This window comes from Glandiceps talaboti, chromosome 17 (assembly GCF_964340395.1).
Source record: "Glandiceps talaboti chromosome 17, keGlaTala1.1, whole genome shotgun sequence".
NCBI lineage: Eukaryota > Metazoa > Hemichordata > Enteropneusta > Spengelidae > Glandiceps > Glandiceps talaboti.
In genome coordinates this window covers 17,682,088-17,699,324 of record NC_135565.1, presented here as the reverse complement: position 1 = coordinate 17,699,324, position 17,237 = coordinate 17,682,088, and the positions used below count along the sequence as shown (strand labels likewise).

At 34.6% G+C, this 17,237-nt stretch overlaps 1 protein-coding gene across 1 annotated transcript in view; it reads left to right on the top strand.

Annotated features, from left to right (window-relative positions):
• The window catches only part of LOC144448136 (thyrotropin receptor-like), a 121,469-nt gene extending 112,007 nt beyond the window's left edge, over window positions 1-9,462 (top strand). Inside the window, exons 6-16 of the mRNA XM_078138289.1 lie at window positions 294-365; window positions 1,406-1,474; window positions 1,672-1,812; window positions 2,794-2,862; window positions 3,559-3,630; window positions 4,069-4,134; window positions 4,598-4,741; window positions 5,280-5,351; window positions 5,862-6,145; window positions 7,010-7,153; window positions 8,033-9,462. Coding sequence (XP_077994415.1) covers window positions 294-365; window positions 1,406-1,474; window positions 1,672-1,812; window positions 2,794-2,862; window positions 3,559-3,630; window positions 4,069-4,134; window positions 4,598-4,741; window positions 5,280-5,351; window positions 5,862-6,145; window positions 7,010-7,153; window positions 8,033-9,234 — 2,335 coding nt within the window. The 3' untranslated portion in view covers window positions 9,235-9,462. The remainder of the gene's footprint in view (window positions 1-293; window positions 366-1,405; window positions 1,475-1,671; window positions 1,813-2,793; window positions 2,863-3,558; window positions 3,631-4,068; window positions 4,135-4,597; window positions 4,742-5,279; window positions 5,352-5,861; window positions 6,146-7,009; window positions 7,154-8,032) is intronic.
• The last annotated feature ends 7,775 nt before the right edge of the window (window positions 9,463-17,237 follow it).

Here is a 17,237-nt window from a genome sequence, read left to right as displayed (position 1 = left end):
TATTCATGTTAAAGGGCCACAAAAAACGAGACGACATGTGTCTTTTATGAAGACTTGTCATCTTCGCCACAGTAGTACAGAATAGTACAGACATGAAGTAATAACTGGTCACATGGCACATCATATCTCGAAGACTAGTTCTCTTTACACAGGATGAATTATATTTCATTTCTACAGTGTAAACACTTGGCAGTAATAAACAGTCTAATATATGATAATGAGACACACAGTGATATGAATAATAAATGCTGCTTTTTATGAGACTAATATTTCTCTCTTTTTTTGTTTGATAGCATGTTGCATGATAATAAAATTGAGATGATGGGAGATCATGCCCTGGATGGTTTGGAGAAACTAATGATGCTGTAAGTAGATGTTGTATTGTAGTATCAATTTGAAATTTTGTTCCAACCACAAGTACAAACACAATGAAACTAGACACTTTGAATGAGGCATGAAGAAAGCCATCTACATCTAGCGGGCCAATCTGTTGACAAAGACTGAAGTATGCAGTTGAAAATTTCAGGTAAATTTTCAAGCTGTGTTTGGAACAAAAGTTCAAATTGAATACTATGGTTTACCAACACAGATGAATTTTCCATTTGAAGATTAGGCTATAGTGTCCATGAGGTCACATACACTGAACAGCGGGTCAAGCTGATGACAAAGACTGAAGTTTGCTGTCAAAAATTATTTCAGGTACAATTTTCAAGTTTGTGTTTAGAACAAAAGTTTGATTAGTATCAAATCAAACTTTTGTCCCAAACACAATGTGAAAATTGTATCAGAAATTTTTGACTGCACACTTGAATTTTCATTTGTAGATTTTAGATTTTAGATTTTTTGTTATTGCTTTACAAATTGACCATAATCATGAGGAACTGTGTATTTTACAACTATGGAAATCAATCTATCCGCAAGCTATGGAATTTATTACAATATGATCTCAATGGACGTTGATGTAATTATACTCGCAATATGGCAGTGCCTCTGATATGGTTTTTCTTACCTCGTTTCATATTTCCAATGTTGACACTATCTTGATTACAGCGTGATTATATTTTTAGTTTGTGCTTATCTTAGGTTGCTGATAGCTTACTTTCCACAGTAGTAGTAGAAGTAGTAGTAGTAGTAGTAGTAGTAGTAGTAGTGTAGTAGTAGTATAGTAGTAGTAGTAGTAGTAGTAGTAGTAGTAGTAGTATAGTAGAAGTAGTAGTAGTAGTAGTAGTAGTAGTAGTAGTAGTAGTGTAGTAGTAGTATAGTAGTAGTAGTAGTAGTAGTAGTAGTAGTAGTAGTAGTAGTAGCAGTAGTAGTAGCCGGTAAAAATGACTGGTAACTTTGATCAAAATTTCAGTTCGTTGTACACTTTGTAATTATTCCCATCATCCTCCATTTCTACCAACAGGAAGTTGATAAACAATAAACTCAGTGAATTTCCAGTTGCAATATCATCTTTAAGAAACCTAACGGAATTGTAAGTATTACATTTGTTGTAATTTTATGTGAAATATCATTTTAGCGGTATTTTACTCGAACAGATATAGACATAAACTAGAAATGGAAATACGACATGACATTATCTAAGCCAAAGGTTGTATCATGTGTTATATAATGAAATATGGTCCACTACATGTTATATACTTTCTGAAGATTTTGTTTCTTTCTTTACAGGTTGTTGAAGAGAAATAACATAGAATACATTAAGAATTATGCTTATGCTGGTAATCCTATCAGTGATATTGACTTGACTGGAAATCCCATACAAACCGTTGGAAAACATGCATTCTCCAATATGCCAAAATTAAAGAGAGTGTAAGTTGTGCTGTCTTATCCATCCCTTCTTGTCCATTCCACTATCCCTCCTCTATCTGACCACTGTCTTTCCATCCATCCATCAATCCATCCATTCATCCATCTGTCCATCCATTCATCTATCTTCCTCTCCCTCTATCTGTCTTCCTGTCTTTCCATCCATCCATCCATCCATCCATCCATACATACATACATACATACATACATTTGTCCAGCCATCCATCCGTCCATCAATACATTTATCCATCCATCCTTCCATCCATCTGTCCATCCATCCATCCATTCATCTTCCTTTCCCTCTATCTGTCTTCCTGTCTGTCCATCCTTCCATCTATCTGCCCATCCGTCTATCTCTCCTTCACCATTCACCCATCCATCTGACAATTAGAAATATTAATACATATGAAAAGAATTGATTTTAAGTAAATATAATATATAATGTATATATATTACCTGACACCAACAGTAACTGATTACAATACAGCTTGAATTAGTGTCCAATTTTGATTCTAAGCAGGCTTGTCACTACAAATTCAATCCTTTTAATGTCTTGATTTTCTGTAATCACTAAATAAATGATGAATTATATATTATATTACACCAGTATATTGATGGTCCTGGCCCCGAATGAGAATAGTATTTGATGGTGCAAATCAAGAGATCTGATTGGTTTAGATATCAAAATAAATACATGCTATAATAGTGACTTAGTGTACAGCTAGTGTGCCTCCAAGTGGCCGTGAATGAGAATAGTATTTGATGGTCTATCTACGGTATGTCATCTGCATCCATTATAGCTGCTGAGTCCCCACCACTGATCACCCAACCCTCCTGATACTCATGCAGATATGTCATCAACTTATCAAAATGTTAATTTGTTTTATATACCATCCGCAGGGGTGGCTTATTGCTTAACTAATATGAAAAAAACATATCAAATACTATATAATGGAATATGTTTATATCTTGTTCTATTTACAGTACATTATCAGAAGCCAGTGACTTGATTGAATTTCCAGATTTTACTGGCTCTAATAATATAATTACTCTGTAAGTATACTACAAAATTAATTTACTTTTTAAAAATAAACTCTGTAAACACAATATACAAGGAACTTTCCAAGGTTGTATTTTATACAGTGTTAGGTACTTAGATGTTATTGCCCAGTATTTTTCTTCATTCAGCCAAGGAAAAATATGAGTGACCTAAGGGACTTTTTGTCACTATGAGTTGCTAGACGAGTAGTGATAACCCTTAGGTCACAAGTATTTTCCAGCTGAATGAAGAAAAATGTTGGACTTTAACATAATTATACAGTCAAGTGCTGGTAATATCAAATTAAAATCGGGGAAAGAAATGGCAATTTAATGTTTTGACTGATATTTTGAACACCAGTGACGTAAACATAAAAGTAACTTTACTTTTATGTTTACGTGTGTGTTGTGCTATGTACATGTATATTATGAAGCAATAGTGGGGATTTTTGAAATAAAACCTCTTTGCAAATGGGCCGGTGGCCTAGAAACACAAATAAATATATACCGTAACCAGTGACATAGACATGTACTGTCATGACCAGAGTATATAATTCATATTTTTGTTCAATTTGGTTCATGCATGGTGTAATGATATATAGCAGGTCATATTATGTTATATTTTATCGTGTGTAAAGCTGAGTGCTAGGTGTCGATAAGATCTACATGTATATTGGTCATAACTAATATATTCATGTAATATTTTCACAGACAACTGGATAGGGCATCCATACTCTCACTTCCTGATAATTTATGTGAATTACTGCCAAACTTAAAAAGTCTGTAAGTATGCATATATAATACCAGCACTTTCTTTGACACTTTTGTTGTGTTTTCATCAGTTTGACAATATCATAGGTTGCTGGTTTTTTTTTATTTCAATCAGACTGAAATCTGATGAACACCTTGACTAGTTGCTAAATGTGGTCTTATACCTGTATTACTTCTAAATTTATCACATTTTATCTATTTGATATGAATTTGTCTAGACACTTGCCTTTGTTTTACTATTTCAACAACTCTCCTTATCAAACCAAGTCTTTCATCCTTGGAAGTACTTAGATTTAGCAGAGTTTGTTGATAGTTATTTTACCTTAGAAGCACTTAGATTTAGCAGAGCTTGTTGATGGTTATTAAAACAGAGACATGTAGGGGGATATTACTTATATATCCTTGTTGTATAAATGGATAAAAACCATTTTGAAACATTTTTCTCTGCAGAGATCTTCACTCCAATAAAATTGTTGCCATTCCCAATCTCTCAGGGTGCAAGGAATTAGGAATTATGTAAGTATGCAATGTTCAGAGTACATGCAATATATACCAGTAACATCAGTGCACATTTATGCTAATTATATCAATGAGTACTCTGGTATTCAAATTTATGCTAATGACTTATCAAAGTTGAATATTCACCGGCTTGATATTATGCACGGTATAGCCAATACAAGATGTATGGGTAATTAATATTCAATTATGCTAATTGTATTCATTTTATGGTATTTAAATTTATGGTAATGAATTGTTGTCAAAACTGAATATTCGCTGGTTTCACATTTTGCATAATACATATCCAATACAAGATGTATGTGTAATTAGCATTCAATTATGCTAATTATATTGATTACTGTATTCTAGTATTCAAATTTATGCTAATGTCCTGTTATCAGAATGCATAACATTCAAGTGTAGTCAATATTGTTGAATTTTTATCATCTGATTTGATTTGATATGATTTGATTTTTGACAGAAATCTGGGTGGTAATGAGATTACTTCTCTGGAAGGGAAATTACTGAATGGTCTGAGCAAGTTGAAAGATCTGACGTTGAATAATAATTACATCACACACATTCCAGCAGATGCTTTCATTGGACTGACTGGCCTGGAATATTTGTAAGTAGAAATTCAATGTAACATCACTAATGTTAGGAGACATTGTGGTTTTTGAAATGACATGAGACAAATAATTATGTGATCATGTTATTACTTAACGTAGTATTCATCTCGGAAATAAACTTTTAACAATTGTTCTGTTACTTTGTTCAATAAAACTCAAACCAATTCTCAGTTCAAATCAAGGAAAAAAAATGAGGGGTCACCATACAAATATTTGTAATAGAGGTCAAAGTGATATCAAAATTTAGTAATTTTAGAATCCAATATGGCCGCCGAATACTAGGTTAACTCTATGGGAACATGAAGTTGTTGATTTCCTCGAAAACAGATGGTGAACCCCAAAATTTTATTATTTAAAAAATGGACCAGGAACAATTTTCATATGGTAAAGTTTGGAGAACTTTACTTTTCACTGAATTGATCCTCAATGTGCATTCTACCTTAATATGTCAATCATGTGATATAACAAAGGTACAACTACCTTTATCACAAACAGTGCTTGCAACCAGTCTTTCTCTCGTTCTTCCTTATACAGAGACCTTAATAGGAATTCCATTAAGGAGATCGATCCAGAGGCATTCGTTCCGATAAGTACGCTGAATGACCTGTAAGTATCTGACAAATTCTTGTTTGACGTGTTATGACAATGTTTTTTGAAATTACCACCAAAAGCTGTGCCAATAAGCAAATTGGAGTGTAGATTAAAACTATGATGTATTTACACCCCATTGTGCCTCACATTGAGAATAATATAATGGTCAACAAATGATGTTTTGATGAAAACAGCAAGGAATAGCTCCTTGACAGCTAAATGGACCATCAACTTTTACGATGGCCTACTGACAAATCCACATGCACTAGGTGAATAGGACAACATTAGTTTTGGATGCTTTGAACTGCTACTTTAATGGTCATTTTAGAACACATTGTGTTGTATTGCACACATTTTGTTCACTGCTTCATGCATTGCCATATGAACAGTGGCCATGATGAAAATTTTAGACCTCATTTTGTGAAATCTGGGCACTCTCTTGGGATTCTTATTATCTTCAAAATGACTAGTACTTGGGTAAGCAAAAGATAGCTTATTAATAGTGCTATCATTTCATAATTACAGAAATCTATCAGAAAATGAATTTTCTGTGCTACCAACACTTGGTCTGGAAGGGCTAACAATTCTCAAAACAGCAGGTACAGAGCTGTTACACGACTTCCCACCGGTATCGGCCTTCCCTGAAATCAGTCGTCTACGACTAGCTTATGCCTATCATTGTTGCGAGTTCCTAGAAGTGGAGCCTGTGTATACGGAAGGCGTTGGTTCCATTGTGGAGTCAGTTGATTGGAGGGGCTCTGAAAGTCAGTTGATACAGTGGACCAATATGACAAGACATTATTGGGGAGGTTAGTATAAATGTTTAGAGTTCATCTGATCCGATGCTTCGATTAATTCACCCAATTGTACTTTAGTTTTAAAGCTGCACAAGCTGTACATTGTACTTGGGATATGAGTGGAGGTTTTTTTTTCATCAGACAGCCAACAACATTTTCAGTGCAAATTGTTAAAATACCAAAAATTGGACATTATTAATGTTAATTAAAAAATTAAATGAGACTTACCTGGAAGTCGAAATTTGATAGGAATTCTACCGAACCATGGAGTAGTACGAAGGGATCACGTTTAGACTTGCGGTAATACTAACGCATTGACTTGTGGGTACATAAGCATTATCTCATGTGATCTGTAGTACCTACGGAATGGTGAGGTAGAATTACAGGTTGAAATAGTCATTACATGTGAGTGCTGATTTAAGGGTGAGGTCCTGATAATCAATTTGATTGGATCTATTGCATCATATTATGTGTAAAGCTTCAGAAATACATTTACCCATGGGTATTTAATTACTGTTCAGGGTGTACAATATTATGAGTATTAAGTCATTATATATTAAAAGGTGAATATAAAAACCCAAACATTCCAGTTGCAGCTAGCTAGTGCACTTTTAATTCCCACATAGACGGTACATATTTATAATACTCTGTATGTTCATCATGGAAGCACTAAGATAAAAAACAATATCCATGAAAAGTGGGAAAAGCAAATTTTTGGGTAGATACCGGTACATGTTTGTGATCGGTGTCAGTACAACCAGTTGTGCTGCATTGCTATTGGTGCTACAGATCCATAGATTTGATTCTTTTATATGAGTACATTTAATCATGTTTATCATACCTCAATGTTTTTGTATATTGTAATTCCTTTGCCAGGCAACATGTCTATTGGACAGGACATGCAAGGTTTACCATCCATAGACTATTACGCCTTCTTAGAGGGATCAGAGTACAATACCAATTCATATCTAGAGTTTGATTTCATACCCAGGCAAGAAATTGAATGCACACCTAAACCAGGTTAGTGATGACTATTGTAGAATATACTCAGCAGTGGTATTTGTTCTATGGTCACCATGGTAACTGACCATTAAGGCAGAATGTGCCCTTGTGACCAAACTTCCTAAAATGGAAGTTCTTAAAATTACTCCAAACTTCGCCACATGAAATCTTGTTTGTGGTCATTTTGATGAAATAAAAGAAATTGGGATTTCAACAGCTTGTTTCCAAAGAAATTGTATCTTTTATTTCCCAGTTAACACAGCATTTTGTGGCCATATTGGATTATCCAGTGGCCAAATTTTGATATCATTTTCACCTGTGTAAATTTTCAGACAGGTGCAGCCCAAATTCAAAACATCTGCTACCCATGTATTATCCAAAAGCAGTCTCATATATATTGTTGGGATTCCCAGCCACAATTGTCAAGGCAATTAGGTTTATTCTGATGAAGTGAAAGTACTCCTAAAGCATGAAGACATTGCCTATGTTAGCGACCCCGTGATTAGAGAATTATCAGATTGATAGTCGACCTATGTTTTGGGATTCTTTTTGTGAAAAGTGACCCATTTAGACACCACATACCCATATACCTTTCAATTGGCACATACCCACCCTTCGTGTTAACCACCATTATCTTATTCTCTTTTTCCAACGCGATTGGTTTCCAATTTTTATTTTCAAATATATCACAGGGTACAAGTACGTATACATTGTATACATGAAGTGCCAATCTCACTGAACATGCATGAAGCCCATATGATTAGCAGTAATCTGTAGTTCTTGAAGTTTGGTATCAGACTTTTGGCTAACGTTATTTCTATGAGCTTCACTCACATGTATGTACAGTTAGTGTGTTTAAAATAATTTACACTTTTATATTATTTTTGTCTACTATAGGACCTTTCACTCCTTGCGATGATTTGTTTGGTTGGTGGGCTCTGCGAATTGGTGTATGGGTTGTCTTTTTGCTTGCCTTGTTCGGTAATGGCACTGTTATATTTGTCATTGTCGTAAGTCGTACCAAGATGTGCGTTCCTCGATTCCTGATTTGCAATCTTGCGTGTGCAGATTTCTTCATGTCGATATATCTCGGCTTCCTAGCAATAATAGATGCATCAACCCTCGGTGATTTTAAGAAATATGCCTTGATGTGGCAACATAGCTCTGGATGTCAGATTGCAGGTTTCCTGGCTGTCCTGTCCAGCGAATTATCTGTTTACACACTTGCTGTGATCACCATGGAAAGGCATTATGCCATCACGCATGCCATGCATCTGAATAAACGATTGACTCTGAAGACTGCTTGTATGGTAATGGCTGGGGGATGGATTCTCGCACTTCTGTGTGCAACGCTACCATTGCTCGGATTCAGCAGCTACAGTAAGTTTGCCGTATGCTTACCATTTGAGACCGAAAATGTGATGTCCTTAGCGTATGTCATGGCTATAATGACTGTCAACGCCCTTGCTTTCTGTATTATTGTTGGTTGTTATTTGAAAATGTACTGCTCAATACGTGCTGGAAGTGCTTGGAATTCAAATGATTCACGCGTAGCCAAGAGAATGGCGTTGTTAGTATTCACAGACTTTGCGTGCTGGGCACCCATTGCATTCTTCAGCATCACATCAATGTTTCACGCCCCTCTGATATCGCTGAATGGTGCCAAAGTTTTGACCATATTTGTTTTACCAATGAACTCTTGTGCAAATCCATTCCTGTACGCCATTTTCACCAAGCAGTTCAAGAAAGATTGCGGGGTTATATGTCGACGTCTTGAAGAAAAATCAACCATGTCAACACGTAGTTTGACGAAACTCAATAGCAGCAAGCATCATTCATCCAGTGCAGCATCACTACGGCAGGTCTCGGTTGCAGACAAGGGCCGCAATTCAGTCAGTTGCAGTAACGGTCTCCCGCCGGAGTGTTACCAACAGCTTATGGTGGTGAAAACAGTCCCTAATGACTATGCTACCACAGAAGAAAAGCCAGAAACAAGTCAAAATCAAGCACTACTGGACCGTAAAAATTTTGGCGATATTCCTCTTGTTGCACAACACAAAGCATGTGGTCTCACAGACTCAGATGATAGGGAATGGTGAAAAATTTGAAAGTGCAGGGTAATACAATTCAGATTTTATGATTGTGAGGTCAAACTACACCCTCTTGTAATAGGACTTAGTGCAGTTTTGATCAACACCATGTACTTCATGTGATGAAAGTTTTCAAAAAGTGAATCATAGTATATTTTATAAATAAACACTTTTACAGAAATTGTCGCGAGTGATGAAGTGACGCCATAATCCTAGCGAGTCACTTTTATGAACAGCTCCCTCTAGTGATGAGAATTGGTCTAATGCAAAGGAAAGAGCGTGTAACTGTTCATTTACATCATATTTTCATTTAACATGTTCCTTGTATGGTAAAACACAGCCAGAGGATATAAATTCATTAATTACTAGACAGCACTGTTGAGACTCACTAGAGGGCGTTGTATACTAAATGGAACAACACGCCAGAAGAGGGCAGTGTTCATTGCAAAACCATGCATAGACATTTTGAAGAAAGCTATGGTTGTGCCAACTGGAGATGTTATCTGCACATTTCCTGTTGTGTTATGGAATTGTTTGTGTTCCACCATAACAGTATCAGCTGAAATTGCTAACTTATCAGTTTAGACATGGACTGAGAAGCATAGACTCACTTTGAAGTATTATGTGTATTTGTAAATAACACTTGTATCGGATAGGCGGGTATCATATTTTCATTTCTGTCACCGTTGTATATAGAGCACTTAAATAACTTTATTTAAATATTTTAAACATATTAACAGACCCTCTTCCGATTGTTGTTTTTGTTTTCCAAATGTCTATTATTTTGCTAAAAAAATTTGTTTAAAAAAAATATATATATTTCCTGCTCACATGGTCATGTAGAAAAGTACCATTCATTTTAGTCAACGCTTACATATTTTTTTCAAATTTAAAAGAAAAAAGATATTTTTTCATATAGATATTAGAAAAAAAACAAAAAAGTGTTATTTTAGTAACAGTATAATTAGTATGATGTAATCATGGAAATGATAGGAACAGGTCAAAGGTCAGAGGTCAATACTTGTGACCTATACAAAGGTTGATGTAGCTGCCAGCCACAGGACAACACATTAGATGAAGGTAGACTGTTCCAATCTGGCAAGGTACCGGTAGAAAACACTTACAAAAGTCTGATTGGAGTTATTTCTAATTTTCATTAAATTACCAGTTTCTGTATCATTTCAACCAGAAACTGATAACAACAGATACTTTAACACAACTGAAATAGGTCAAGAAATTGGCTGAGAAGTTTTGAACTATTTTTCACCAAAATAGATTTCACAAAATATTTCGAAAGCAGGAGAAATCTTTGTTGTCAACTTTATCTTGACAGTCATCGTTATTGTTAGTCATTTATCATGTATGTGTTTCTTACATCACATCATACCACTATTACTGTTTCACTACTTCTAATTAACGTAACGGATTTCAAACCTACAACTACGCATATGACTTGGTTCCAACTTAAAGCAGAATGCATCTCGGGGGATAGATTTCAATGAAAATCACAGTTCTTCAATTCTTTCCAACTTTGCCATATGAAAGGTTGTTCCTGATCCTTTTGAAATAATAAACAAAAGGAATTTGGGATTCGCTATCTTCTTTTCAAGGAAATTGTCAATCGATTATTTTCCCATAGAATTAACACAGTATTTGGCGGCCATATTGGATCTGGCGGCGGCCATATTGGATTATAAAAATGACTAAATTTTGATACCCTTTTGGCCTCTATTTCAAAAAATTGTGCAGTGATTTTTTATTGATCAGAGTTTTCTTGATCAAAATAAGAACAAAAGTTGAAAGTTTTATTACGAGGTGCACTCTCCTTTAATATTTTGTGGAACTTAATAATTTGGTGTGAACATTAGTTGTTATAAGTGTAGGACGTTACAGACAAATAGTGCACAGGTCCTTCTAATCTTTTTCAATTCCTCTAGTTCTCAATCACCATTTTAGATTATGTATGTGTGGTAAGAAACAGTGATTTTACACAATGCTATCGCCATGTTTAAAGAGGAACGCCACTTCTTGAAATAGAGGCACTTTTGGAAACTGTTCAGGCCCCAGAGAGTGCTGTCTCTCCCAAGGCTCCTATGAAACAATGTGTGCCCACAGAACAATGAACAAGGCACATGTTTCAGTTGGGTTTTTTTCGCAGCAAACATTTGCAATGTTTGTGATGTGAAATCATTAAATGACTATCCAGAATCTTAAAGTTTATGAAATGCCTTTATTTTATGTAGTGGTCTTCCTTTTCATCTCACAAGCGAAAAATACTGTCTGGCAAAATCATAAGAAAATAGTCCCCCAAGTAATGTTCAGTAAAAAATAGAACATTTGTCCAAGTCAGAAGACAATCATTGATTTTCAGTTAAGTAAATTCATATCTTTTTGTTCAAAATATGTACCATAATAACCTGCATAATTTGACCAGATTTGAATAATTATGAATCGCTTGTTGTCTAAGTAACAGAATTTTCAAAGATTACATTGCTTGTCCATTTGTGTGAAATGTTTGGAGGGATGATGTAGGTCGCCATTTTGATTTACAGTTCACTGACATATTTAGCCTTTTCTGCCCTACGAATACTAATTATTATGTACAGATTACCTGGTGTTGTTAACTTGTTGGTTTCCCTAGCTTCTGCGTGATAATTACTGTATCATGAAAATCTTGAGCCACTTAAGTAGTCTTATAATATAATTATTTCAAATACTTTTCTGTTTTGACATTACATTATAAACCACTTGTCTATTTACAACTTTACTCTTATTGCCGTAGTGGAAAATTGTCTCATGTTTTAGAATAAGTAACTCTCTGATCAGTTAATTCTGTATTCTGTTTGTTTATTAACTACGTACATACTAGTGTCTTTTTTTCAGTATTGGTTGCCACTATCTACAAACTTTCTCTTTAGCTTATATAGCAGCGAAGCTCAACTTGAATTTTTTGTGAACAGAGGGTATGAAATAATAGAAGGATTATGATGGATTGTTTATGTGTTAGTTATAGGCTTCAACACTTGTTTTGTAAAATGTGCATTGTATGGAGATGTTTGGTATACAGAATCTTTCTGAATATGGGGCTAGTGAAATTCCCTAAGTTCATTATCACAATAACAAGGTTCTTATGAAGTCAGGCTAGTCTTAAGTAGAACGGTAGTTCACCTTGGTAGAAAGTTAAGCTTCATTGAAGTTGTTATATAGTCATATCATTTGGTACAGATCTAAGTGTATGGTTAGCAACATCACCAGTGATGAAACTTTCATGTCCTGCCTCAACACTGAGGGCACCATTCGTAATGAATTACACAGGTTGCCAGTCATTAGAGTATACCGTTCAGCACAGAGGGCGCCATTTGTCATCTGTAAATCTTCTACCAGAGAGGGCGCCATTTACATTCACTTGAATCGTTTCTAGCTGAGGAAAATGATATTAACTAGATATTTTTCAACACAGAGGGCACCTTTTATAATGACAATGCTTTTAGATACAGAACATATCATTCATAGTGATAACATAGCTTTCAAATCAGAGAAAGAGTTACTTTATCCAGGTTTCCATTTGCTGTAAGCTTAATAATACCAGCCATAGAAAATCCACTTTATGGGGGCAATCTGTATTTTGTGTTGATTATTACTGTTGTAAATATACATATCTACTTGACATATTACATCACATCTAGCGATTGATTGAACTGTCATCTGAAATATATTGTTAAAATTGTGTTGTTCCTGGGTATCAACTTTAGACATGTATTTCAAATTTTGGCAATTCTACTTCCTGTTATCATAGTTGTCTTGGATATTTGTGAAAATTTAAATCGCCATTTGATGAATAGTTGTCAAATCAGTCACATGATATCTTTTATAAAACAGAAAATGTAGTCAATGTGTTTAAATTGAGTCATTTAGAAAATATAGTCTTGTACATAACATAGTTGATGTTGCTGACTTAAATACAAATACTAATGCACTCACCATGTTGTGCTAAGGTCAAAGGTCAATATTAGTAGAAACCACACACACCATGATGATGTGTTTCAGTCATGGGTCAGTGAAAGTGGAAACCATAGCAACAATCCATACACCATGGTGTGTTATGGCAAAGGTCAGTATCAATTTAAATCATGGCAGTCCATACACCATGGTGTTTGGAGTCAGTATCAGTATAAAAACAATGGCTGTTAATGCACCATGGTGTGTTAGTGTCAAAGGTCAATATCAGTGTAATCCATAGCACTCTGCTCACTGTGGTTTGCTTGGGTCAAAGGTCAATACCTGTGTAAATGTTGATGTCAAAGGTCAAATGTGTAATTTTATTGATAGTTCTACCACTACTTATGTCTTTCATTTGTACATAAATTTCTTCATTTTTCATTTTCAATGTCTTCATGTCGATACAATTATTAGTATTTCACATCAAAACTGGAAAAAGTTGGATGTCTTTGTCATGACTGTGTTGAATAGTGTTTTACAGCTTTGACAAATGGATAGGAATTACTTTTTTTCATTCACTTGTTTTTACTAACACTCTAACAGTTCTAACTTTGGCTAGCAGACATTCACAAATTACAACAACTTCATTTTTTTGCAAATCCAGCCATTTTTTTTAAGACCAAAATTTCACCATTATTTCAGAATTATTTCAGGTGAAGAAAACTTAGTTTACCCTCAAAAGTTACAGAAACATATATTGAAAAAATGTAGATCAGCAAAGTAGAAAAATTCTGTAAAATGATTTTGGCTGGAAAGGTCTTCTGCCTAAACAGATTGTGATGTCATATTCTGTTCATTAAAGTGTAAGAAAGGTGAAACCGATTTCATTTTAGCAACATTTCTTTAAGCTTTTGGGCCCAGCTGTAGGAAAAGTCATTTTTACCAACCCTTTATCCTGCAATGTCAAATTAAATAGTATGAAAATTGGTGTATCAGGCATAGAGGAGGCCTTCTCTACACTGGGGCAAGACATTCTGGAAACAAACAAAATTGAGGATCGCCAAATTTCTTTAACCAAACAATGCTTAGGCTATTGTGAATTGCTCAAATTATTTCCCATATGATAATTTTGTCTAAATATTTACATCAACTCATACATAGTTAGAATTTCTATAATCCTACTCTGAGATATATTGAGGACATGCTACAAAGTTACAAAAAAATCATGTGAATCTTTTTAGCGGGAAATCATAGACCCTCCTGGGTGGAGGGTCTATGGGGAAATGCATATTAGAGATAAAATACTTTTTCGTAACATTAGTTCTTCCAAATTTTGTCGTCATTTCATAAATAGATCAAATTTCTATGATTCCACACTAAAATAAATTCAGGATGTGCTGAAAATGTTACAAAAAAACTTATCTTTGTCTACATTGCAGATCTGTGTTTCCGCTTCACTTTTTACTATCTGCTTGTGCTAGTACCAGCGTCAACCAATTGATGTATCCACGCCCTCAATGGCCATGATGAGAATGCCTATTTGTACAAGTTTACCTAATATTAGCATATTTGTTGATAACAAGTGCTCATTTACATAATGACTTCATTTCAATATAGTCCAATAGTGTGACAGCATTATCACAGTTCAAAGTTCAATAATGGGTTAATGCTGATACTCGTACAAGCAGACAGTAAAAAGAAAAGCACATTCACAGATCTGTTATGTAGACAGGCTACAGCAAAGTAGATTTTTTGTTTTGGTAACTGCATACACAAAATGTTCAATACTCTAAACACTATTGAAAGGTTACTTTGATGTTTCTCCATGGCGTGTAGTCGAGAAGGTGTTTTGTCTGTATACATGATAGAATATTGAAATGAACTAGTATGACTAATTACATTAAATGCCTATATGTAAATATTAAAAAAATTATTATCACATTTTAATAGCATTCATATTTATTCTCATATTCTCTCATTTTCTATGATGAGAACAATAATGTAAGTTGCATATTAATGAGAGCAAGTTTTTTGTAGAGATAGTGCTGGATTTGTAGTACATTTATTCATATTTAAAAGTCAGAATTTGTAGTACATGTATTCATACTTATGAGTCTGAATATTAATTTTGTCAATTCAAGTTTATTAAAAATAATGAAACTCTACTGACAGCTGATGTTGTGTTATACGTAAAATAAAGGTACTGGGCCCTTGTTTGAGTGAGGGCGCTAACACAGTTAGATACGGTAAATATATTAGAGTAATTTTTCCAAGCTTCCCAAAGAGTACAAAAATTAGCGTTTATCCGTGTTTATGTAGAACAGTGAACTGACTGTAAAATAGACACATTTAATAGTCAAGTTAGGAATAGGGTGGGATAGGTGTAAGAATGAGGTTAGACCCCCTAACATATACTTGATGTGTCATCCATAGGCAGTGGCCACTGTTCATTCTTTTGTAATAATAGTTGTATGTAGTCGTATTTGTTGATGGTTAAGAAGGGAAACAGCTAGACAAAGAGCGCCACCACTGGTGAGACTGTCTACTTCACCTGTTTAGCTAATTTGGTTGCTAGACATTCTTGGTATCGTCATGGAAACTATTAACAATTACAGGCCTCGGTCTGACATACTCTTTAAAATGGTATCATTACATTTAAACATTTTACAATACTGAGACAGTATTAAAATTTCATACACAGCAGTTGATCTAAGAACTAGTTTTTTTCATCAACAACATTGTAATTTCCTGTGATATTCTGTACACATACACTGCACTGTATCATAGTCTTCATGCACTGTAATAACTAAGACCCCTGATATGTATATTCTATCTTTCAGGAAAGTCATATTTTGAAAGTTTTACTGCTTAACTTTGATGTATATGTGTGTGTATATGTAAATTTATATGTATTAATTATCAATGCGCAATGATATTCCACCATGTGGAAATTTTGCTAATTATGTAGTTTGATAGTTTGTTAATTATTGTCTACTTTCATAATATGGTATGTATATTTATACCAACCTCTCATTTCACTATTTAGTCTGTATATACATATGTCCCCCCTTCTGTTCACCTGCACCCCAGTCCCCTCCCCTTGATTTCATTCTTCATTTTTCATTGAGGTAAGATGTTCAACTGTCCTTAGACTAGCACCCTCCGGTGCCCCTCAACATACAAGTTATCAGAAAACAAAAGATTGTATACTTTAGCCACTAGGAGTGCTGTTTAGCAACTGCCTTTTGACCAGGTTTTGTGGGCCATGATATTTGAGTTATATGATCTCTCTTGAAAAAAAGAGATGATTTCCAGTGTTCCCAAAAGAAAGTCCAGTTGTTCAAACCACATTTCATTGACTGTTTTATATACTGCCATGTGATTTTAACCCTTAGTTTCCTTCATCTAGGGTGTCCTTGTGTGACACTTCTCCCTCTCATCAAAAATGACTAAAGTGGATAATATGCATTATATGTACTGTTCATATAATAGACAATACTGCCACCAAGTGGTGATACAACAAAATGATCCTTCAGTGACTGTGAGAAACCCTTACAGCCCCTCATCATTAAGCTGCTAATGGCCTTATCCTTCCTTCTGTCAATTTAAAATACACTATGTCATACATCATGGAGTTTACATTTTTCATGCAATATTGAATGTTGTCAAGTGATGGGATTTTCACTTGCCCTTTCTACCCCTCTGCAATGGTTTATCCCCATTGATTTGATTGCTAAGGTTGTATCTATAACAGGGTAATAGGGGTGAGAGGAGGGGGGGGGGGCAGTCAATGGTTAATCATGTCACTACATTATATTTGACACTTAACTTCGCTAACACTTGGCGGAAATGTAAATACAGATGTGACTTTACGAGTATTTTGCTGAATAATGTATCAATATGACAGAATTGTATCTAATGTATTTCCATGGCAACACTTTCAAATTATATATAACTTGACTATACCTTCAGTATATATAGTATAACAATAACAACAACAAGAATACTAACAACAACAAATTTACTTTGAAAACAGTAACAATACAAGAAATTCTCTGAAAGTTGAACTGTTA